Here is a 23,691-nt window from a genome sequence, read left to right on the forward strand (position 1 = left end):
ATAAAAAAATATATAAAATAAAATAAAAATAAATGGCATGACACGCCATCTCTACACACTAACACAAACTGCGGCACCCTTTCATGCACTTACAATTTTGTCGTCCATGGTCCTCTGGTTGAAGTAGGCTATCAAGGGGGCTATGTTCTACATAAAGGGGAAGAGGCAACAAATCGTGCGTTTGGCTCATAAAGAAAGTGCGCACTAGAAAGCAATACACACAGATTCACAGATCAATGTAGAACAGAACGCCCAGTGGGGGGAAAAAAAACACACCTGATGCACGAACAGCCGGGTGTCCTTAAACCTAGACTGTGGATTGTTCCTGTTCTTTGTCAACAGATGGAAGTACTGGTCCAGCCTATACTTGCTGGAAAATTCGATCAGCGGCCACATCAACTGCAGCCGATCCCTAAAGGCTTTCTTCAAAAGAGCAACAATCTTTTCCACGTTATTTATAACGCACGTGAACCCTAAACTGTTCTTCATATTCTGTGCGCATATGTATATCCTCTTCATTATAATCATGTCGATTTTTTGTAGCTCCAATTTATTCATGAAGAAGGAAAAGTTCAACCTTTTTAGGTTACGTATATCTCTCTTTTTGAACAAAAACAAAAGTTCACTGTTATTATTTAAATTTTCGTTTAAGGCGATTATATCATTCATGTTGTTTTTTCTGAAGACCTTATTAACACAAAAGCTGAACCGTTTGTATTTCTTTTTAATAGCATTGATCACATTTAATCTCATATTTTTACTTAAGTTATTGTTTACAGCATGGGAACTCTTCATGTGGGGGTAGAGTATATTACCTTGTTGAACGAAAAGTTTTTTCAATTGTTTGCTTCTTCGCGTGAGAAGATTGGAATTCTCGATGTTATACAGGTTGTCTGCGTGGGTACCACCTTCACATTCTAGGGCGTACATTTCCCCATTTTCGTATATCTCAATTTGCTCTTCTTTTTTTTTTTTTTTTTCTTCTTCTCCTTCTTCCTTTCCTTCCTCCTGCTCCTCCACCTCCTTCATTTTCTTCGTCCTATTTTTACCCCTACGATCTGCTTTCTCTTTCTTCACCACATCCTTCGTTGTAGCCTTTTTCTTTGACTCACTGGGCTGCTTATTACTGTTGCCCTTTTTCTTCCTTTTGTTCAGCTCCTTATTGTAATCTTCGACGATGCAATTTAGCAGATACCTCGCCGAAAGGTCTTCATTATCGCCTGCACACGCAGCTTCCACATCATTTGGATATTTCTGTTCAATCGAGTTTTCATTTCCTTTCACATCAACAGAAAGATCACTCAGCATGTTCATGTGACCGTTCTGAGAAAAAACGCTAACCCCATTTGGGGCACTTATACTATCCCCATTGATATTCACCGGGTCATTTCTTTTTTTTTTTTTTTTTCTTCTCATTTTCCATATAGGTGCTATCCATTGCAGATGTTGTTATGTCTCCTTTATCTTCTAACGCCAATTTGTTATTATCTTTTTTTTTCCTATACTTTTTCACTTTTCCATTTTTACCTGAACTGTTCATATCATTTAACGTGTTACCAAGTTTGTTCGGATCATTTTCATCCTTTTGCAAGTTCCCTTGGTTACTCATGGTATTGTCACATATGCTGGCCATTCCTTTCCCAATTGAATTTTCGTTTCCTTTATAAACAGAGTCGCATTCATTTTTACTGCTTATGAGGCTCGTTTCTGTGTTCCCTATGTTACTCTTCAGAAGGAGGTTCATCACATCACTCGCGTTTTCACTCACGATCGATCCATTCGCATTGAGAAAGTAGCTGTTTGTTGTTTCCCCCGCTTGCGCACTTTCTACAGGTACCATTTGTCCCTGTTCGTTTATTAACACTTGGGGAGTGCTAGCATTAGCGGAGGCGTTTTTTTTGCTTGTTCTTGGTTTTCTCGGCTTCTTCGTCGTTCCGCTAGTCGGCGCATTGTCTACCTTACCCTTGTCCTTTTCGCAGTTGAGGGCGTCCTCCGGTTTGAGGCTACTTTCACAGTTCACGCTGCTCTCCACATTGGCAACGCTTCCTAGGTTCATGGTGTCTTCCGCGTTGACCCTTCTTTCTATGCTTCCGCTGCTCTCCACGTTGACGGTGCTGTCAATTTGCGCGCCGCTGCCATTCTCCGTGGTAGGGCCCTTCTTCGCTCGTTTCTCCTTCGTGCCGCTTTCCTTCGTGCCGCTTTCCTTCGCGGCGCCTTCCTTCTTCGCCTTCCCAGCACTGTTGCCACTCTTTCTCCGCCTCTTCCCCTTCCCCGGGTTCTCGACCTCTCCAAGAGGGGCGTTCAGAGCGGGCCCACTTTCAATGCTAAAATTTTTTATGAGCTCATTAAAATTGCTATTTATATTGTTGAGTAGCTTATTGTCGATGTGGCCGTCGCTGTAGGCACTGCTTGCGCAAGCTGCCGCATTAGCGGTATTAGCAGAACTAGCGTTATTAGCGTTATTAGCAGCATTAGCGGTATTAGCGGTATTAGCACCATTAGCACCATGAGCAGCATTCGCCACGCTCGTGATGCTCGCGGCGTGGTCCCCAGTCCCCACCGCGCCGGGGCTAAAGCCTCCCAAGTACTTCCTCTGCAGCGCGTGCGCATCACTCATAACGTGTGCATAGCTTAGCAAGGAGTACTCCTCTAACTGGCAAATCAACTCGTTCAGCTTATTCGGGTAGTAGCTATTAAACAGGGGCAAAAACCCAGCATACTTATTTTTATTTTCACTGAATTCTTTATTTAAAAAGAGCCAAACAAATTTGGGGTCAACATTAATTTGATCCTTCCGTAATAACTGCTCCCTCTGTTGAAGCTGCTCCCTCTGTTGAAGCTGCTCCCTCTGTTGAAGCTGCTCCCTCTGTTGAAACTGCTCCCTCTGTTGAAACTGCTCCCTCTGCTGAAACTGCTCCCTCTGCTGAAACTGCTCCTTCTTATACATTTTGTTGTTTCCCTTTTGCACTACCATGTGGGTTAAATTGTCATTCACCTGTTTGCTCGCTTCGACTCCCATGTAACTGTGTGTAGTTCCCTGGGCACTATTACTCAAGTGTGCATCGCGTAGGATCTGCGCATTATTATTTTCTCTAAACTGCTCATTCACGAAATCGTTCATACTGGTATTACCATCTGACATGTTGGGGTTGTACCTACCCCCTTTTACAAGGTTAGGGTTAACTGCACCGTCTACCTGGTTGCCGTTCATCATTTTTATATTTTCCCTTTCACCCCAGTTGCTACTTACGTTAGGTACTTCCGCTCGTCTGTCTTGATTAAAACTGTTGTAATAATCACTCCGAGGAGACCTGTTAATAGGGTTATTCACATAGTTAGCACTTCCGTAGGTGCTTATCACACCATTGTTCATATTTTCATGTGCCACACTCGAACTTATGTAGAACCCGTTTCGATCCTCGGTAAGATATTCACTCGTTTGACCCACCTCGCTGTTCTGTTGTCCCGATGGGTAACTACTTCCCGCATTTGTTGATTCCATCTTTTTTTTTCTTTTTTTTTCGTCACTTTTTGCCTTCTCCGCATTATTCTCTTTTAGCTTTCTCTTCGATATTTTGTTATTCAATGGATCGTTAATCATTTCTGTACCGTTCCCCGAATTTGCCATAGTATTAACCAAATGGCTACTCGCCACGTCCTGTAAAGAATTCGCATCGTTGTTCGTTATCCTAGTCTGTTCAGAGTTATTTTGCGCATTTTTGCTTTTCCTTTTGGTACCCTTGGGGGGGGTGTCCTGTTCCGTCCCCTGCTCCTTTCCTTTCTCCTTTCTCTTTCTCTTTTTCGTTTTCTCCAATAAAACAGAGTTATTATTCATCAAGGAATTCGTGTCCTCTTTCGGGTCACCTATGACATTGTTAGCTCTTCCATTTTCTGCTTTATCTCCTTGGACGTTATTAGCGTCATACTGGGGGGTCAAACCATTCTTATTTTGTACTCCTGGGATACTTCCTCCGCTTTGCAAGAAACTCCTTCCGCTTAGGAGATTCGCATTTTGCTCATTGGCGCCGGCATTTGGGTTCATCTGTGGCTTGCCGCTGGAGCCGTGGCCGGGGGGGCCACTCTTCATGCCGCTATTCATGCCGCTATTCATGCCGCCGTTCATGCCGCCGCTCATGCCGCCGCTCATACCGCCGTTCACGTTGTGTATGCCGTGAGCCGTTCCTCCTGCATTTGCGCTACCGTCGAAATTGCCATCCGAGTTGTGTGCGCTGTACGGGTCCTGACTTGAATTATTTTTCCCATTTTCTACGAGGAACCCATGTTGGTCCTTCGTGGCTGCACCGGAACGCATGTCACTCCTAAGGTGGTTATTCATGACCGGTGTGTTACTAACGACACTGTTGTTTCCTTTACCTTTTGTTTCATTTAGCTCGTTTGGGTTAACTTTGCTGTTACTCTTTCTGTAGCTCTTCGTTTTGGAGGGCTCAATGGTTATAGCGCTGCTGGGGCTGTTCCCACTGGCTTGCATAATTTCCACATCATCCGCGTTGTGGCTGCTGCTAACACCAAGGCTGCCCAACGCGCCTGGGTAACCGCTCAAATTGGGGCTCAAAATTTTGCCGCCACTTGCGCTGTTTGCGCTACCTCTGTTTAGATTCCCAATGGAATTTTTTAAATTGCTCATGTTGTAATTGGCTCCGTTCATATTCGCCATGGCGGCCATCCCCCCCATGCCACTCACATGGGGCATATTATTCCTACCACCATTGCTACCGCACATCACAGGATAACCGTGGGCACCACCGAACGGGGCCAAGTTCATGTTCAGGTTACTGCTCACATGGTGTAAGCCTTTATTTACATTTCCATGGACGGTGTCGTTTAATTTATTCCCGTTGATAAGCATAACATCGGACACCCCACTAGGCACCTCACCAGCTATAGCATTCTTCACATGGTACATGTTCATATTGCTATGCATATTACTCAAATTTGAAAATGCCTTACCTGTGCTAGAAGCAGGAGCGTTGATCCCACCACTGTTTCTCCCCATTACGTTATTCAACTGGGCAGAGGCATTAACACGATTAATAAAATCCACCGTATTTATTCTACTCAAATTTTTAACATTGTTGATGGTGTGGGTGGTGCCCCCATTAGCACTAGTGCTCATGTCTGATGCAATGAGTCCATTTTTTACAACTGCCTCATTATTATTTTGTATAACATTACGATAAGTTACTTGGGGAAAATTCCCTACGTTTTCATCCACCCGTCCTTTGATGTTACTGGGGAAATTGCTATAATTCATGGATACGAAGGGTTTGTTCAGGGGGTCATTCATGTCTTGGACTAAACTGTCACTAGCCTTCCGCATAGCTGTCACCATTTTGACATTATGCATCATTGGCTGGCTGTTCGTACTTCCATACCCACTCTTGCTCAAGCCATTGTTACTATAGAGCATATTCTGTTGGTTGTAAAACGACTGGTTATTTAATGGATAATTAATGGGCGAAGATTTGGACAAATTTTTCATAACATTATTTGTAGTTCCCCCTCTGTTGCTCTGACTCATCGGTGCTCCATTCGATGGGCTGTGACTCCTGTCCTCCATACCCCTGGCGAACATGTTCGCATTGTTACTGGTTAGCGGGTAGCTGGGGGTATTTTCATTACTTACACCTTTGTCATTATCTGATGTGTTGTTTCGGTAGCTGCCGTTGTTTTTGGGTGGGTATTGATTATTCGACTTCATCTTTACTTGTACCGGTTGATGCCAAATACGAGGTTGGTGGAGCAGCACGCGAGGGCTTTTCTCTCGCTCTGCGGTTAGCCCACCAATTTGGAGAGCTATTATTGAAAGTATGACAGTTAATTTAAATAGCTTCCGCTACTTACTCCTCGGGGATATGTCCTCATTTTTTTTTTTCTTTTTGACACAAAATTGAATTTTCATCGACACACCATTGTGCGGATTATGTGTCTGCATATGGGGCACGTCGTCCCCTTTTGTAAGCCGCGTCGTAAACCGCTGCGCAAACCACCGCACAAACCGCTGCGCAAACCGGTAAACCTGTAGCGCGTTGGTTACTTTCCCCGAGTTGGTGCTTCCCCCGATTTGCTATCACCAAACCGTATGGACTTTCTTTCACTCACTTCGACGGGGAAAATGCCTCTTATAGCATCCTTCCTCTTCTCATTAATGGGGAAAAAAAAAAAAACTGATTGCAATTTTTCGTCATAAGGAGGAATTCACTCCTTTAACATAACATTCAGTGTTATGACTATTCGTTATTTTTCACATCATACAAAAAGAAATGTTGGGGATATTTTTATTTTAAACACGAGTTGAAAAAAAAAAAAAAAAAAAAAAAACAATCACGCATGGGGGAAATTTTTTATACGCATAAAGCAAAAAAATAAAATGGGAAAAAAAAAAAAGTGGCAGGAAAAAAAAAAAATAAAATGGCGAAATGCATGAAGAGGTACCCATTTTTGTAACCTTACTTTTATTTTTTGTTTTCCTTCCTGAAAGTGAAAAATGGCACGCACGCTTCACCCGATGGCATTCCAAATGCGCATAAGGTTGATTACGCCAGGCGTTTGTAGATATAGCACGTACAAACACACGCGCATACCTACCCACACATGTTTCCTGCGTTGTGAAATTATTGAGAAGAATGCCTGACAATTGTGACTGCCCAAAAGTGATATCCAAATGGTAGCTAAGTCACAGTTACGTGATCGTCGTATGCTGTAACGCTTTTTTCCCTCCTCATACAAAAAAACGGATTGAGGCTACCAACAGAAGGGAGAAGTCCTATTCACGCAACGTAAGAAGGGAGCCTCTTCTGCGTCCCCTTTTTTTTTTGTCTTAAAAGTTGCCCAAAGGTGGTTTCAGCGTTGAGTAGTCGGGAAAACTCCCAACCGTGCAGCTTCCACTTCGAACTGTGCAGCTTCCACATCGAACTGTGCACCTCCCACTTCCTCATTTGCAAAATCTTAAAAGCAAACGCGTCTGCTCAGGCGCACACAGGCCCAACGGTATCCCCACAAACGCATTGGTAGGATCTTCAACTACATTTTTTTAAATTACACCGTTCCAAAGTTAAAAAAAAGGAAAGTAAAAAAACGCAAAATGGTGTAAAATTAATGAAGCATAAATTATATCGTACAAAAGCGCATGTAAAACACGCGTAAAAGTGTGCATATAAAAAAAAAAAAAACTTTTTAAAATGAACAACATGGAACTAATATGTTTGTATTACTAGGACGAATTAAAGTGAGAAAAGAAATCTCATATATATATGCTCGATGGAAAAAAACAACCGGCATATGCAATTTTCTTCAACTCGTTCTACACATACAGATTTGCACGCGTTTCTGCACGCGCGTGAAGGTGCTCATACACATACGTACGTGCATACAGTTGTGCACATCATTCCCATTTACTCATCTTCCACATAAGGGGCGGGGTGGCGGCGTGCTGTAACCACCAGTAGAACCACGCTTAATGCGTGTGCAAGGGGGAGGGGCCAGGGGCTGCATTAAACGCTACATATACATATATATCATACAACCTCTACAATCATATTTAAAATAAATTCTCCAAAAATGTAAAAAAAAAAAGGAAACACAGGTGAAAAGGGGAGAAACGGGGCGAAAAAAAGGATGAAAACGGGAGAAATGTGCAAAAAAAAAAAAATTACATGAAATAAAAAAAAAAATTAACGACCCAGGGTTGCTGCGTGGGGATTATTCAAAGACGGAACAAACTGCGGGTATTTCGGGCCTGCAAAAGGAAGGAAAAAAGAAAAAAGAAAAAGAAAAAAATGAGTGTGCTATACGGGGTGTGTACATAATGATATGGGCTGGGGTCACACAGAAGGAGCACATTCGGACGGGGGTGGAAAACGATATGTATGACGGAAACTCCCCGAGCCACAACTCTCCGTTCCACACTAAACACAAAGAACTGCATGCTTACGGTGTGGAAAAAAAAAAAAAAAAACTACATAGCGCTCCGCCAATTGGGCACGCCCGTGCAAACACACAACAAACGATGAAGCCACTTTCGCAAAAGGGGGCTATAACTAGCGAGGGTTGAGAAAAATTAATCCACACGTATTTCCACACGTATTATTCCCACATGCATTCCCACACGTATTATTCCCACACGCATGTGCTCATAATTTTTGCTCCGAAAGAATTGCCACTCTTGAGCTACTTACAAATTTTTGCTAAAAATTCTTTTAAAGACATCATCATGTGTTGGGACCTGTCCTCAATTAGGCACGCGAAAAATCTGCACAGGGGTGGGGAGAGCAAAGTACACAACAAAAATGTGATGAGGAGGCATCCGACGGCGCTAATAGGGAAATGTCAAATGGCTAGTTACGTCATGTATATGTGGATACAATCTACGCACTGGCGTTACGCTCCCTCGTGATGTTTACTTATATTCCAGGGGGTCTCCTTGCTTTACAACTAACAGCCTCATGTAGGACGGAGTTCTTATTTTCCTCAAGGCGTTAATTATGTTCAGAATTTGTACGCCGCTGGGGCTTCCGCTGGTTCCTATAGGGAGGGGAAGGGGAAAAAGTGGAAAAAATTGAGCGAATTAACAAAATGGCCTCACCAAATTGTGCAGGCACATCTCTTCCCGTGTGCGTGTCAAATGTTTGGCCTCTCCAATTACCTAAATGATTTTCTGCGTATTCCGAATTTAACTGCTCCAGTGACTGGACTCCGAAGACTTCGTAGACCCACTGCGGGTTGATGCTTCTGCAATGGAGGGGGGGGCGCGGGAGCGAAAAGGGGTGTTAGGGAGTACACACAGCAAAGGGTGGGAACAAAAAGGGGGTAGCGGTAGTAGCAGTGGTAGTGGCAGTGGCAGTGGTAGTGGCATTGGCAGTGGCATAATAACACGCAGGAGCCGCACTCGATGCACCGCGCAACCGCCTAAATTACCGGCCAATCCACATAACGATGTTCTCCCCATCCTCAACAATGTAGCAACCGTCCTGAGTCATATTCTCGCAAGTCAAACTCATGGTGTCAGGAAACATAATAGCATTATTGTCATCATAATTCCCGTGATGCTTCTCCAAATTGTGCAAAGAAAACATTCTAGGGTAAAAATAAGCCTCCACAGAATCGACCGGAATATTTTGTACCCTAGACCAGTGATAGATTCGGAGATCAGGTGGAACATCCCCACTGTCCCTAAAAGCAACCGACTTAAGCATGCCTAAAACGTAGATGGATAAAAGCCTAGCCGTTTCGGAAAGGAGTAACTGGGAAGATAAAACTTGTGAACATAGAGTCTGAATTAAATTTCTCCCATCTGCAATTTTTCCTTTTTTACAAATATCAATAGCTTGATGAGAAAGTAAAGACACAACAACTTGAGGGTTAATAGAATCTGTAATCGTCTTAATATTCTGAGTGACAGGTAGGGCATAGGTATGTAACCTTATTCTCCTTTCCCCATTCGAATTTGTATACAACAAAGCAGATTGCACATAAACCACAGAGTCTTGTACTACGTTTTCTTCCAAATCGACAATGATGCTAAAATTTTGACTTGAGTGACAATTGGGTAGGGCTAATAAGTCCACTCCCCTAAATTGGAAGTTCCCATACCAGTTGGTAATTTTCCATCCTCTACTTATCCTTATTCTCATTACTGATTCCCATGCTGTTTCTGTGGTCAATGCGAATAGGAGCTCCTCCCTCAGTTTGTCGCTATATTGATGTACATTAAACTGGGGATAGTAATAAAGAGATCCTCCAGAATTCTTTACTAAAGGGTAGATGGTTGCTAAGTCTAGGTTGTACAAAGGGCAGGCAAACAAATCTACAGCTATCTGGTATTGTGTAATGCTCTGTGCCAACTCTGTATACATATTATTAAAAGGAGTTAACATTTCTATTTCCTTCACTTTTGAATCCACCACATTATTGCTGGAACTACCTGAGCTGTAAATGTTTTTGTAACTGCTACTCTTCTCCTTTGTCTCTCTATTCACACTAACTGTTAAGTCCCCAATATTAGGTGCAGAGGATAAAAAAAATACCAGTTTTCCCCCTACTTTTTTTAATACCATAATTGCTGCTTTTAACGCATTGCCTGCACAACAATCAGCCATTTTGTTATTCCTCCACATATTTGGTAAATTATCTAACAAAACATCGATCACATTTTGACACTCATGTACGTTGACCAAAATATCTTCCGGCAAGGGGATGAAAATATCCTGTATATCTGGCACGACCATCATTTGTGTTTGCTTCAAATTGGAGTTTAGGTTATAAAAATGGACCGTTGAATCGAATGTCATGATTCCTATCAGTGTTCTCGTGTCGAAAGGTTTTTTTCCATTCATATCTCCACCGCTGTTATCATTACCGCTTGCAGTGTTGTTCTTTGGTAGTAACTTCTTAATTGTGCTGCATACCACATCGAGTAGACCTGAGTTAACCGATGTCACTGTCACATCGATGAGGAATAAATAGACGGGTGGCTGTGGAGGTCTTATCATATAATCACTTGGCGCGATGAATTCCACACTACCTGTGCATAATTCTGGCCTTTGGAAAAGGTCCTTCCTTTTTCCTTTCTCATCCAAAGGAGTGAAATAAAACTGAGGAGTGTCATTCACATGGTAACACATGTTACAATTCCATTTCTTCCCTCCTCCTTCGAATCTCACAAAGGGATTAATATACGTCCTACATTTTTTACATCTTACAACTGTTGAATTTCCAAAATTGACGGATGCTAACTCTGGGTACCCATCTGGAATGGGGGCTAATGGTTGTATTATAAACCCTAGGGGTACATGCGCCTTCTGTTTTAGGGTCGTATTGGCTGGCATGTAACTTACCGAGCTTTTAACAAAATGGGAAAAGGCATTAAATTGTAAAAATTCCTGATACGAATCGCTCATTATTGGCTGCACACTATTTACATGTCCACCTCCTGTGTTGTCATACCCTAGGACATTTCCTCCTGGTTTTAATGTATTGTTATTGTTCATTATTGGCACGAACTGACTTGCCACCCCTCTGTACTGACCTTGATTACTTAAATACGTATTGGGGGTGCTTCCATCTCCGTACATATTATCACTCAAAGGAGGCCCACCCATATTGCCCTTATTCATTCCGTATATTCCTGGTTGCATTGCTTGCGCTGGGTGGTAGTAATTTGGGGGGTAGGCCCCTTCATTTCCCTTCATATTCCCACTACCCCTGTTTGCCATGTCCGCATTGCTACCGCTGTTATTATTGTAAAAGAAGGGGCTATTCATGGGCTTGTTTACGTTGCCCGGGTTGTTACTATAATTCCCTGCATTGCCACCACCACTGTTGTTGTTGTTGCTATTGCTGTTGCTGTTGTAGTTGTTTCCCCCTCTGTTATAGTCATATGGCTGCATTTTATCTTCAAACGGTGGTGTAAACGGGGGGAAAAAAGGGAAGTAATTCGCGTCTCCTTTACAATTCCGGGTGCCTTACAATTCAGGGTGCCTTACAATTCAGGGTACCTTACAATCCCGGGTGTCTTACAATCCCGGGTGTCTTACAATTCCGTTTGCCTTACAAATGGGCTCTTTCAACTTTCGCGCGGACAGAGCGTCACTGGGCGGGGGAAAGTCACAAGGAGTGCGGGTCTTCATGCGCAAAATGGGGGTATGTGCAAACGGGAAGGGCCCACAAGGGTCGCCGCATGCACGTGTATGCTTCGAACCAGCGCAAGAGTCAAAATGGCATGTGCACTTGGTTCGATACGGAGTTGCATTTAACCAGCACAAACGGAGTGCATTCTCCCCAGTTGTACGCCCCGCGCGATCTTCCTGTATACATAAACACACGCGCAGTAGTACACTTTGCAAAAATATATTTTTTTTTTTTTTCTCTTTCTCTCTTCCGAGGCCGTTATCCTTTCGCAAGTGTTTACCTGCGTGTGGTTATTTGTGCTTAATTAGGTAATTATATTTTTTCCCTAACTGGTACGATGGTTATTATACTGTAGTGTTTTATGTATATGCTGTTTTTCCTGTTTTCCTTTTTTTTTTTTTTTTTTTTCTCTCTTCCCTTATGGCAATTCCTTCCTCGCCTTCATTAAAGCGTTTTCGCGTGCTCTGCTTAATGTATCATATATGAGTAGTATTCTCATATAATTTTTACGAATATGCAAAAAAAAAATATATATATGTATCAGCACTGCGTACATTAGCGGCATTGGCCAATTGCAATACGCCCGTGCCGATTACATATGCATATATATCACGAATATATGTATGCGCTTAAGTACGTGCGCGATTGGCGTAGGCGAAAAGGCGAAGCTGTGCACTTGCCAGACGTAGCGCCACCACTTTCCTTCTGGTACATCAGTGGCACATTCCAGCAAGTGACACAAAATCTCGCTCAACTTGGTTGGCGGAGGGGGCAGGCGCTCCTCTTCAGCCAAATGGATAAACACAGCTAGGCAACTAGCGCAGCATCATATTGCACGTCACCTCAACGCGCAAGGATGGACCGCATAACAGCCTCGGCATGTGCACGTAATATAAATCACATGTTACACGTTACAAATTACATACTGTACAATACATATTATATACTACTTACTATATACTACATATTATATACTACATATTACGCATCATGCATTATGTTCTGTATATTGTACCCTTCACATTTGGAGCGCAAAAATGCGTTCGCTCTTTTCGCAGCAGTTTGTTGGCCGCCTTTTTATGCTGCACTTGGGGCATCACATATATACTGCATGGCATAGGCATATAAATAAATTATATTATTTGTGTACGTATGTGGGCGTAAAGATGGTCGCACTTTCTTCGCGGGGGGAAGGAGTGGCCAGGAAAAAATAAAAAGATCATTCTGCGTTATTGCGCCTTTTCTGTTCAAAAATTTGCGCGTATATTTCGTTTTGCGCGAAACTGCATTGTAAAAATGGACTTCATCCAACCCATGGGCGCATACACGTATACACGTATGGGTAGGCTGTACTGTACCGTACTGTACACGTTTATACGTATATACATGTGCACATTTTTGCGTTATGGCCTTCGCCGCATGGTGCGGACTATGTTTCTCGCAGTTTCGCTTAGCTTCCTCTTGTTTCGTTACGTTTTGTTTTGCTACTTTTTGTTTTGTTTTGCTACATTTTCTTTTGTTTTGCTACTTTTTGTTTTGTTTTGTCACGTTTTGTTTCGTTTTCGTTCCCTCGTTCCTCTGCTTCGCGCTGGCCTGTGGGATGATTCACTTTTCCCGCACCCCTCTCGGAAGGGAAGAAGGTGGCGGCAAATGTGCTGTACGCAGTATATATACAAACTTAGCGACGTAAACGCATGTACATGCGCCATTTGTCATGCACAACTTTTTCGCCTTACACGTGCGACATTGCTTTAATGTGTCACTGTTTTATTCGTTCCATTTGTTTACGTAAATTGTTTTGACACGTTTGACATGCTTTTACACGTTTGACATACTTTGACATGCGTTGACGTAATTTTTGCTTTCATTTTGCTTTTTTTTGCTTTTTTTTGCGTTTTTTTTCGCCCCCTTAACCGCTTCCCCATTTGCGTTGTCGCAAAATTACACCCGCGATGTGGGTCCATGCGCGTTGAATCAAGCAGTTCATTCACACCCACGGGGGGGGAAACAAAAATAAAGATTAAAACAGCTGTGCAACAGTTTAACCGTGAAATGTGTGGCGAGCATGTCAACGGGTAAGAGTTAAATTGGTACATTTGCACCATCGTGATGGGAAAGGACAATCGCGTTTATCATTACTGTGTATGTAGTTCCTCCGAGGGGTTCCCATAAAATGTCAAAGGAGATTTCTCACTTATATATGCGTATGTGTCACGCTATTTCGCACCAGTCGAACCATTCCATATACACTCCTAATGCATCTTAAGAACGGATCGCTTGCTTAATCAGCGTAGACAACGTACTCCATGTAAACCCCCCCACCCCCTTCACGTATTAAACAAAGGTGCCAATTTGGCCAGAAAGTAAAACAACTCATTTCTACATTTCGAAATGGAGTTCAGTTGCCGGTGGGGGAAAAATCGGTAGAGAGACACAAGCGAAATGGGTATAACAAAGAAGAAAAGATAAAGCACCAAAAAAAAAAATACCCCTATAAGGCCCCTCGTAGGCGTCATTTGCAAATGCACCAGGTGAAATATGACCCATCGAAATGGGCCTTTCTAAATGTGCTGACATGACGTATATGCAGCGGAAGAAAGGTTTGCAAGGTGCCCGTCTCGAGGTGTCCCTGTAAAGGGGAAAATACTCCCAGGGCAAACACCACGACATTCACACTTCCCTCCATTGCCGCCTGCGCATTGCCATCACCATATGTCGGCCCCCCTAGCAGCCACACTAGGGAACGCAACCTTTTATGTGATCATCCCGCCGCATGACGCAGAAGACGGTGACAGGGCCATTCTTAAATTTGTGCCGCACACCGGCAAACACGAAAAAAAAAATATATGTATATCCCATTGAAGGGGTCGAGAAATTTGCTACCCTCCTACATGGAACAAAAGAAAACACAATTTTTTTGTAACGCAATTTTTTTGTGACGCAATGTTTTTGTGACGCAATTTTTTTGCAACTCACATTTTTGCCAACCCCAGTAGGATCCAATTATCCACAAGTGAAAGCATCGCAAAAGAAAACACTTCCTTACTATAAACACGTGGACCACTTTGTCTACCACACTTATGAGCCCCATGTCGCCAACTGACCCATACATCCAGTTTGCACACAACTACACCCACATAGTCGTAATAAGTGTGTTCCGCGTTATTTCTTTTGCAACCAGTTAAAGAGGGAAAAAAAAAAAAAAGCTATAGCGTTAGAGGTGATACATAACAATCTCACGTCACGGCTTATTATGTAATGTTTGTGGGAGTCCCAATTTCAACCTCGCATTTTTAACCCTTCGATTTTCTGTCAACTGTACTCAGTTCACTATGTCATGTCTGCCTGCAAAAAAGGACTATTCCCTCCAATTTATATTTCGTAGTCTTACATACAATGTAATGCTACCCATACAATACAGTTTCTCCTCATTTTTTAAAAGAAAAAAACAATTCCATTACGATGGTATTAATTCGAATTATGACAAATCAGATGGATCAACATTAGTGACTGTGCAGGGGGGAGCCCCTAAATTGCCATAAACACTTCTTACCTCTTTGTGAAGGGTGTTTATGGGGAGGTATTACTTTAATGGGAACCCGGTTAAGGAGGCCTAGCTGGCACCAAGTATGCCCCCTAAAAGTAGGCAGCCTTAACATGTTTCTCCTACATGGCCAACTTAAGTAGATGCTTATACTCACCTGCAACTGGGTCAGAACATAACAACGTCGGATTGACCCCCAATTTGTGAGTACTTTCACTCATGCGTCGTCAAGGCACTCGCAGGGGTTAAGTGAAAAAAAAAAAAAAAAATATCCATATCTATGCCTATCTATGTATCTTTTGTGTCCTTTTTCAGAGCAACTGCGCGATTTTTCTCCCCCCGTTGTTGCTTTAAAACTTCGTTTAATGCTAATCGGATCGGAATGGGGCATTCAAGGCGGACCCTACTTCTTCGCATGGAGTGCTAACGTGTAACCCTTTTCTCAACGATATTATCATATTCCCAATTTGTGAAAGAAAAGATTTTCAGCACGGTACATATCTATGCAGTTAAAAAAAAAAATGACTTACGTGGAAGTTACTTTTCGCTAAAATGTACATGTGAAGAGGGACCCCATGCGAGCGTCGCCTTTTCTCGACTTTTCCCCAAACAGTAGAAAGATACACGTACAGAAGTTCGAGCAATAAATATACCACGTGTATGACCCAACCGCGGCACGCCCACATAGGCGCAGCGCAACGACAGCCGAAGCGACAGCCGAAACGACAACCGAAGTTGAAGAGGACGGAATATACTTAACGACTTTACGGGGTGGCCGGGTGATCAAAATGCCGCTGAAAAACAAGTACGGGGTTTTAAAAATTGGGATAGAGTGCGACTACAGTGCTGGGGACTGCCACGAGATAGACGAGTTGAGTCCAGATTTCCTCGTAACCAAGCTGTTTAGGGAAAGCGAGGCACACAAAAAATTGCTGAGCGCTTCTAACCGCGCTTCTGACCACGCTTCCGATCCCGCTTCTAACTGCGGTGCTTTACCATGCGCAAGCCTGAACGCATATAAGGTAGACCCCCTTTTTGGTGACAAATTTGAAGACAACGACATTTGGAAGGAAAACATCTACGGGTTCACCTCAGAGTGGATCGACCCAGATAATGAGAACGAGCATGTAAGCGCATACTCTCTCGATGCGCTAAACAAAGAAATGCAGTGGGCCAGTTACATATCCATATCGCACCTAATTGTTAACCCTCCGTCTTATAGGAAGTGCGATAATTACGCTAGATGCATCAATGCCAATATTCACAGCTACAACGGGGTGTCTATCATTGTGAAGGTGCCGCTAGCAATACGGGTGGAGAGGGAGGCACTTGTGGATAGCCCCCCCGGAGGAGGGGGAGGAGGCTCATCTTCCCCCCAGAGTAGTACCCCTGGAGGGGGGGAATCCTCCTACCAGAGTAACACCCCTGGAGGAGGAGGCCCATCTTCCCACCAGAGTAGTACCCCTGGAGGAGGCTCGTCTTCCCACCAGAGTAGCACCCCTGGAGGGGGGGAATCCTCCTACCAAACCCTGAATGGTTGGGATTTATGGGCAAATTTTACCCCCTACTGCAACCACAATTTTTCCAATTTGAGCGTAGGTATAGAATTAGTGAACCTTCAAAATGTCGACATCTATAGAATCAATTTAGATGTATGGAAATCAGAACCAGTGAAATTAATCCTCATACCGCTAAATGTATTTGTCATTGATTCCAAGACAGGATATCCTTATCTACCCAAGAAATTAAAAGACCTGTTAGTGTACTTTTTTAGAAAAAATATCGAAATTGTCATAACAGGAAGAGGAAAAAATGAGTACCCTTTACTGAATGGTGTGAAGAAGGAGGAAATGCATAGTAGCAGTATCCTTCACTCCGATGTGAACTACCTCAAATGTTGCATTTATTACTTAAAAAGGCTTTTTATGTCTGTCGAAAATTTCGATAACGAAACCCTTTTTGATAGTGCCTATTGGGACTATTTACAGATACCCTTGCAACCCTTGAAGGACAATTTACCTTCCCAAACATATGAGATATTCGAAAAGGACAGAACCAAGTATGAACAGTACGAACTAGCCATTAGTAAGTACCTGTCCGTGGAACTACAAAAAGGGGGAGATAACAATGTGAAGGGAAAAAACAGAGACATCATTATCTTCGTGGTGGGAGCAGGAAGAGGACCGCTAGTGGATTGTACCCTGCAAGCTCTGGAAAAAAATAAAATCTCCAAGTTTCAAATTTACGCAATAGAAAAAAATGATAGTGCCATTTTAGTGTTGCAAAATAGGGCTACCAACCCTAAGTGGAAAAAAGTTAACGTAATACATAGCGATATGAGGTATCTCGAAATGGAGAAAAGGGCAGATTTAATCGTAAGTGAATTGTTAGGGTCCTTTGGAGATAATGAATTATTTCCAGAATGCTTGGATGGAATACAAAAATACCTTCAGGAGGATGGGGTCAGCATTCCGAAAAATTGTGTGTCCTACATGGAGCCCATTTCTTGCTCACAGATCTATCACAAAATAGGGCAAAATAATTTCAAAGGATATAATGAAATATTTTACATTGTCAATATGTACTCCTACTGCAAAATTTCGGATGATGAACCGGCAGAATGCTTCACTTTCCAAGTCCCCAACGAACAAATCCAAAAGGATAACTCGCACAATAATCGCTATAAACGTCTAAGCTTTACCATCAATATGAACTCCTACTTGCATGGATTTTTATGCTATTTTAAAAGCCAGCTATACGAGGATGTCTATTTATCCATAGAGCCTAATACACATACGAAGAACTTACACAGCTGGTACCCTTTATATATCCCCATAAATCAAATTCTGTTTCTAAAACAAGGTGATACTTTATCTATAAGTATCTGGCGCCTGACGGATAGCCACAAAATTTGGTACGAATGGTGTGTTAGCGAGCCGCAGTCAACCTGCATTCACAACTACAATGCGAGGCACTTCTCGATTGGTCGATGAGAGGAGAAGTGAGATAATCTTTTGGCACTTTTCCGTGACGATAAGCTTCCACGGGGGAAAAACTCATAAGCTTCCCCTTTTACCGTATTTTCCTGGACTCTAAATTTGCTTTTCTTCCCCATTGCGTTCGCTCCTGGAATAAGATTAACTTAAACAGTTTGCCTCTCCCCAAAGGAGTGCCACAAATTGGGGTGCATCAACAGACACATATTCCTTACTAATTAGCCTGTCACTCTGATCAGACTGAGGTGAATTTTTTTTTTTTTGTTACCTTGCGGGGGTGACCTAAGCACATGCAAGAGGTTCCCAACAAGCATTTTATATAGCCCCTTTGCTGCAGCATTTGCACGATGCTTCCTTCACATGTTACGAGTTTACCCGTGCCATTGGGGTTCAGACTCAAAATGGCAATTAGTAAACTCCAGCCCAACGGGTTTGCGTATGTACACGCCAACTGGTGCACACATATATACTCCGTAGCGCACCACATCCTAAGCGTTCGTTGTACGATGTCCCTTCGCTGCATGTCCCCCCACAGAGATCCCCCTCCTCCAATTGCTTCATGTTTGATGTGATGCTCTTTTTTATTTTTCCCCTCCATCTTTTCAAGTGTTTGTCCTCACGCATACGACATACTGTTGCAATTAACCACTCACCTGTGCTAGCACGCAGGGCTAACATTTGTGAATATCTACTCCCACTTCGCATGTGAGAGCGAACCTCTTTGTGTTAACCCTAAACATGAACTGAACATGTAACAGCAAGAGGCCCTGAAGGCCCCCCCCTTCCCCTTTAATACTTCTTCGTGCCTAGCACATATGGCTTTCGTTCGAAGCATTTCCGTCACTCCCTTTTGCATTTTTCCAACGTGCGAAGGGCTCATGCTGCCAGTTTGGTAGACATGAACAAATACGTACCTACCGTTTAGAAGATCGAAATTGTGAAATCGCAAAATGAATGAACGTTTCCCCCTGCCGACCAACAAATTAGCTACGTAGCAGAAACGAGAGGGTCATAAAAATGAAGAACAGACCACCAATTTGTCGCGCCCTCGACAAAAAAACTGCGCGGTAGGTTTTATAAGATGGCCGCAGAAATATGTGCAATTCAACGAAGCAAAATAATCTAATGGATGTACTCAATTTTATCCAGCCATAACAACACAGACGATGCGACCTTCCCATTTGTGAGCTCCAGCATGTATCCCTACATCCATTTTGCTCAATCTCTTTTTTTTTTTTTTAATTCAACTTGCGAACAGTGGATTAATTCGCAGCAAAATATTCCAACTAGGCAAAGTTGAAGTTCCTTTAATTGTTCACTTAGATTTGTCATGCGGTTGGGCGGCAGAAATTTTGCATCCATTTTCTCCATTTCGCTTTCGCTTTTGGTTTTGCTTTCTGGCGCGTTTGGCACTCTGTGCCTTTCTAATGACACCTTTCTATACCTACTTCTAGTTCTACTTTCTAGCCCTCTCGCTCCTAATTTCCTCCCTTCTGGCATCCCCTTTCCTGCGCCCATTTCTATTCCGTACCGTGCCTCTTTACACATGCGCGGTAAAAGAAACAAATCCCGGTGGGCGAATTTACATGTGAACAAAATGTCAGGGGGTTGGGCGGGCGCCGTATGCCAGCTGGCAAAAAAAAAAAGGAAGAAACGGGACGATGCTGCGAAGCGAAGCGAATACGTCAAAAGGAACACCGCGAAATGCAGAATAAAAAGAATTTCGATGCCCCTCCTGGGCATATCTCTTCCTCCTTCGCATTTGCATTCAAAAACCATTTTATTAACATAACGAACAGGCGTTCGGTTAAATGGTATACTATTTGTTTTTAAAAAAATTTTACCTTGTCAGGGGGTGTGTGGGTCTGTATATAAAAAGCGGGGTAGGCTAGGCATGCGCTAAAGCATAAATGTGTATATATATTTGCATACACGCAACTAGGCGTATGCCGACCTATACGCAAGTTTGCGTGAACCTAAACGGTTTGTAAGAAGCAGGCCTATGGAATAAAAACGCGTAAGCAAAATATAATACTATTCCGTACAGGTATATTATTCACGCGTATGCCTATGTATGCAATGCATGCGACGTATGCATACGGAAGTATACATTTTTGTACGTGCCGTATTTTCAACAGGGCAAAAAAAAAAAAAAAAATACAATTTTTATTTTTATATTTTGTGTTTACCAGTTTTATGTAGAGAATGGAATATATATTTTTTCCTTTTCTTCTTCTTTTTCTTCATCTTTTTTTTCTTATAAAATAAAAGAGGAGCATTTAAAATGTAAAAAAGTGCTTTTCAAAAAAGTTTCACTTTCATTTTACCTTGATTTCCTCCTTTTTGTTTATCTCGCTTTACCTTATTAATTCACTACCCCTGCGTTTCATTCTTTCGTTCGATCATTTTTTTTTTTTTTTTATCTAACTGATTAATGCTTCCCGTACTCGCAATTTATGATTTTACGACGTACGAATAATGTCGTACAACTAATGACGTACATCTAATGAGGTACAACTAATGACGTACAACTAGTGACGTACAACTAATGACGTACTTTTAACAGATAAATAATTCATCCCTCCCCTATTTGTCGCTTTGCTCATTTGCCGCTTTGCCCATTTACCTCTTTGCCCATTTGCCGCTTTGCCCATTTACCGCTTTGCCCATTTGTCGCTTTGCCCATTTGCCGCTTTGCCCATTTGTCGTTTTTTCAATTTGCCGGTTCGCCGATTTACCGACCTTCCAAGCTGTGGCCGCCACGGGCACGTTTTTTCTTGCCCTCATTTAAGGCAAGCTGTTTACAAAGCTGCTTAGCGCATAATTTAAAGAAAAGGAAAGGAAACAAAAGAGCTGCAAAAGAGCTGCAAAAGAGCTGCAAAGGAACCGCAAAAGGAATTCCAGAGTAGCTTCAAAATAACGCCACAAGAAATGGCAACGTGATTAGCGCTAGTTAACGCGTTACCAAAGAAGCGCAAGGAAGGCTTATATTTACATATACATATGTACGCATGTATGTACGTATGTTATACGCGTATCACCAACACAATAATGTTTGTTCGCCGCGCATAATATATGCATCTGCATATATGTACGTATTAATTTATATAGCCGTGGAATACAGAGAAAAAAGAGTAGTAGCGCTAAACGAGTTTAGTTAAAAAAAAAAAACATGCACCCTTTATGTATGTGCCTGCCTGTGAATAATTTCTCCTTCAGGGGTGTCCCCCAATTGTTATTTAATGATAATTTAAAGCTTCTAAAGTTTTTTATTTAATTTTTCTTTTTTTTTTTTTGTGATACCTTCGTAATCCCCAATTTTTTATACTTTTAAATAAATTATAGCATACTACATGTTGGCAGATTTGGTAACAGCTGAACGAGAACTGCGACAGCGATAATAGTGACAGCGGCAGGCACAGCGGCAGTCACATCGACAACGACTGCAACGGCGGAGCGCGCGCTTCATGCTGCGGCCTAACTAATCGTGCCACAAAATAAACGAAAAAACGCAGCACATGTCGCATAGTTAAATATGTGCATAGGCTGCCTCCCCCGCTGAGGACACGTCCACAAAAAATCGTTACACCCTTATAGCTGCTCAAATTTGCATTGCCCTTTTCCCCTTTGCCTTTACTTCTTGTAGGAAAACAAAATGGAATGGAATAAAAATTTTCAATCGAACAGCATATTTGTGTATAATTTTCCAAGTGAATGGATGGAAAATGACATAAAAAAAGTAAGAGGCGGAAATGGAGGTGACCAAGTGGGCTGCCGCGCGCATAATGTTGTGGACCCATTGGGCACACTCTCTTATGTGTGTCGCCCTACGCGCAGGATTATTCTTACATGTTTGCATATGTATGCATATGTTTGCATATGCATCCATTTGTGTTCATGTGATTACATTTGCGTTTTCCCCCCCCCGTAGAACTTCATGATTTTCGGAACCATAAACAATGTCATAATAGACAAGGACATAAACATTTACGCCTATATCCAATTTCACGACGGCGAGGCGTGCCAAAAGGCTATGGAAGTTATGAATGGGAAGGAAGTGAGCGGGAAGGTTCTGAAGGTCACTGCCAGAAAAATGGTGGAAGAGTGCATGGACATGAATTCTACGAAAATTGAAGCCCCACAGAAAACTCAAGTAAGGGGAAAAAAAAAAAAAAAAATGGACATACATATGTACACATGGAGAGGAGGGAATCCCCCCAAAAAGGCGTGAAAATAAATTTCTCCAAAAAAACAATCATTTAAATTGTGTGTATTTTATTTTTATTTTATTTTTTTTTTCTTTCCTTTTCAGCCAAATGGTGAAAATAAAAAAACGACACTCTTTGTTTTTTACCTGCCTCCCCATTGGAATGACCAAGATTTATTCGATGTAAGGGGGAGAAATTGTTATCATAGAGAATGGCCCCTCGGCAGCACAAACGTTCATGCGCTTATGGCTGTGTGGCATTGCACACACGTATAACTGCATTGATACTTATTTGTTTTGCTTTATTTTATTTTATTTTTTTTTTTTTTTTCCCATTTTCAAGAAATTTAAAACCTTCGGCAATTTGGAAAGCGCCACTGTCGCCAAAAAAAATGACAAAACGAGTAAAGGATACGGTTTTGTTGTTTACACGGACCCCCACAGCGCCACAATGGCCATATCAAATATGAACAAGGTGGAAGTATACGCAGGGAAGCGACTAAAGGTAAGGATTTTTTTCCACTCGGGAAGAGCACACCCTATAAAAAGGAAGAGGCGGCAAAGCAGCAAAAAGACAAAAAATAAACTTCTCATCTTTGTTGATCTCCCCCCCCCTTTTTTTTAGGTCCTGTTGAAGTCCAACTCCAACGAAAATAACAAGAAGAAAATAAAACCCGGGTGCACCATTTTCGTTTTTTATTTACCAAATGACTGGAGTGATAAGGATTTGAAAAGAGTAAGACTTGCGCGAATGCCTAAATAGAGAATTAACAAAAAAAACGAGAAAAAAAAAGGAGAAAGCGTATTATAAAAGTGGATATACTTTTTGCGCGACATGACAAATTATTCCTGTGTCAGTTGATGTGCCCACCTCGAAAATAATGCTCATGTGTAGCTTTCCCACACAATGTACACCCCGGATTGCTTGCTCCTTTTTACTGTTTACCAACTCACTGTTTTGTTTACCAACTCACTGTCCTGTTTATCACCTCACCCCCTTTGCAGCATTTTTCACACTACGGAAACATCTTGGGTGCAACGATAAAAAGAGAAACGAATGGAAAGAGCAGAGGGTACGGCTTCATTAATTTCGAGAATCAGCAAAGTGCCATCAATGCCGTGGCCGGTATGAATGGATTCAACGCGGGCAACAAATATTTAAAAGTCTCCATAAAAAAAGGGGAGGAACAGTAAGTGTTTACTTGCGGCAAAAAAAAAGGAATCGCTAGGTGGCGAACATACATACGCTCTGAAAGCTCTTTAGTTCAATCCCCATTTTACAGGACATATTTATATGT

General features: G+C 42.2%; 4 protein-coding genes across 4 annotated transcripts in view; 2 read left to right on the forward strand and 2 right to left on the reverse strand.

The window, feature by feature from the left end:
- Positions 1 to 5,719, reverse strand: part of PCYB_111940 (hypothetical protein) — a gene marked incomplete at its 5' end in the record, with an annotated part of 7,526 nt that extends 1,807 nt beyond the window's left edge. Inside the window, 4 exons of the mRNA XM_004223072.1 lie at positions 94 to 147; positions 277 to 1,308; positions 1,385 to 4,968; positions 4,999 to 5,719. Of these exons, the coding sequence (XP_004223120.1) occupies positions 1,385 to 4,968; positions 4,999 to 5,719 (4,305 nt within the window). The 3' untranslated portion in view covers positions 94 to 147; positions 277 to 1,308. The remainder of the gene's footprint in view (positions 1 to 93; positions 148 to 276; positions 1,309 to 1,384; positions 4,969 to 4,998) is intronic.
- Positions 5,720 to 7,541: 1,822 nt separating this feature from the next.
- PCYB_111950 (transport protein Sec24) lies at positions 7,542 to 11,231 on the reverse strand (the record flags this gene model as incomplete). Its single annotated transcript, XM_004223073.1, has 6 exons — positions 7,542 to 7,570; positions 7,697 to 7,756; positions 8,196 to 8,269; positions 8,421 to 8,541; positions 8,663 to 8,732; positions 8,973 to 11,231. Coding segments are annotated over 6 exons (2,613 nt in total), but the record flags the coding sequence as incomplete, so codon positions are not given.
- Positions 11,232 to 15,978: 4,747 nt separating this feature from the next.
- PCYB_111960 (arginine N-methyltransferase 5) lies at positions 15,979 to 18,183 on the forward strand (the record flags this gene model as incomplete). The annotated part of the gene is made up of 2 exons (XM_004223074.1): positions 15,979 to 16,503; positions 16,681 to 18,183. The coding sequence occupies 2 exons, from the start codon at positions 15,979 to 15,981 to the stop codon at positions 18,181 to 18,183; spliced, it is 2,028 nt and encodes a 675-aa protein (XP_004223122.1).
- Positions 18,184 to 21,841: 3,658 nt separating this feature from the next.
- The window catches only part of PCYB_111970 (poly(A)-binding protein), a gene marked incomplete at its 5' end in the record, with an annotated part of 2,438 nt that continues 588 nt past the window's right edge, over positions 21,842 to 23,691 (forward strand). Inside the window, 6 exons of the mRNA XM_004223075.1 lie at positions 21,842 to 21,925; positions 22,118 to 22,339; positions 22,499 to 22,576; positions 22,737 to 22,898; positions 23,019 to 23,129; positions 23,399 to 23,583. Coding sequence (XP_004223123.1) covers positions 21,842 to 21,925; positions 22,118 to 22,339; positions 22,499 to 22,576; positions 22,737 to 22,898; positions 23,019 to 23,129; positions 23,399 to 23,583 — 842 coding nt within the window. The remainder of the gene's footprint in view (positions 21,926 to 22,117; positions 22,340 to 22,498; positions 22,577 to 22,736; positions 22,899 to 23,018; positions 23,130 to 23,398; positions 23,584 to 23,691) is intronic.

This window comes from Plasmodium cynomolgi, chromosome 11 (genome assembly GCF_000321355.1).
Source record: "Plasmodium cynomolgi strain B DNA, chromosome 11, whole genome shotgun sequence".
Taxonomy (NCBI): domain Eukaryota; phylum Apicomplexa; class Aconoidasida; order Haemosporida; family Plasmodiidae; genus Plasmodium; species Plasmodium cynomolgi.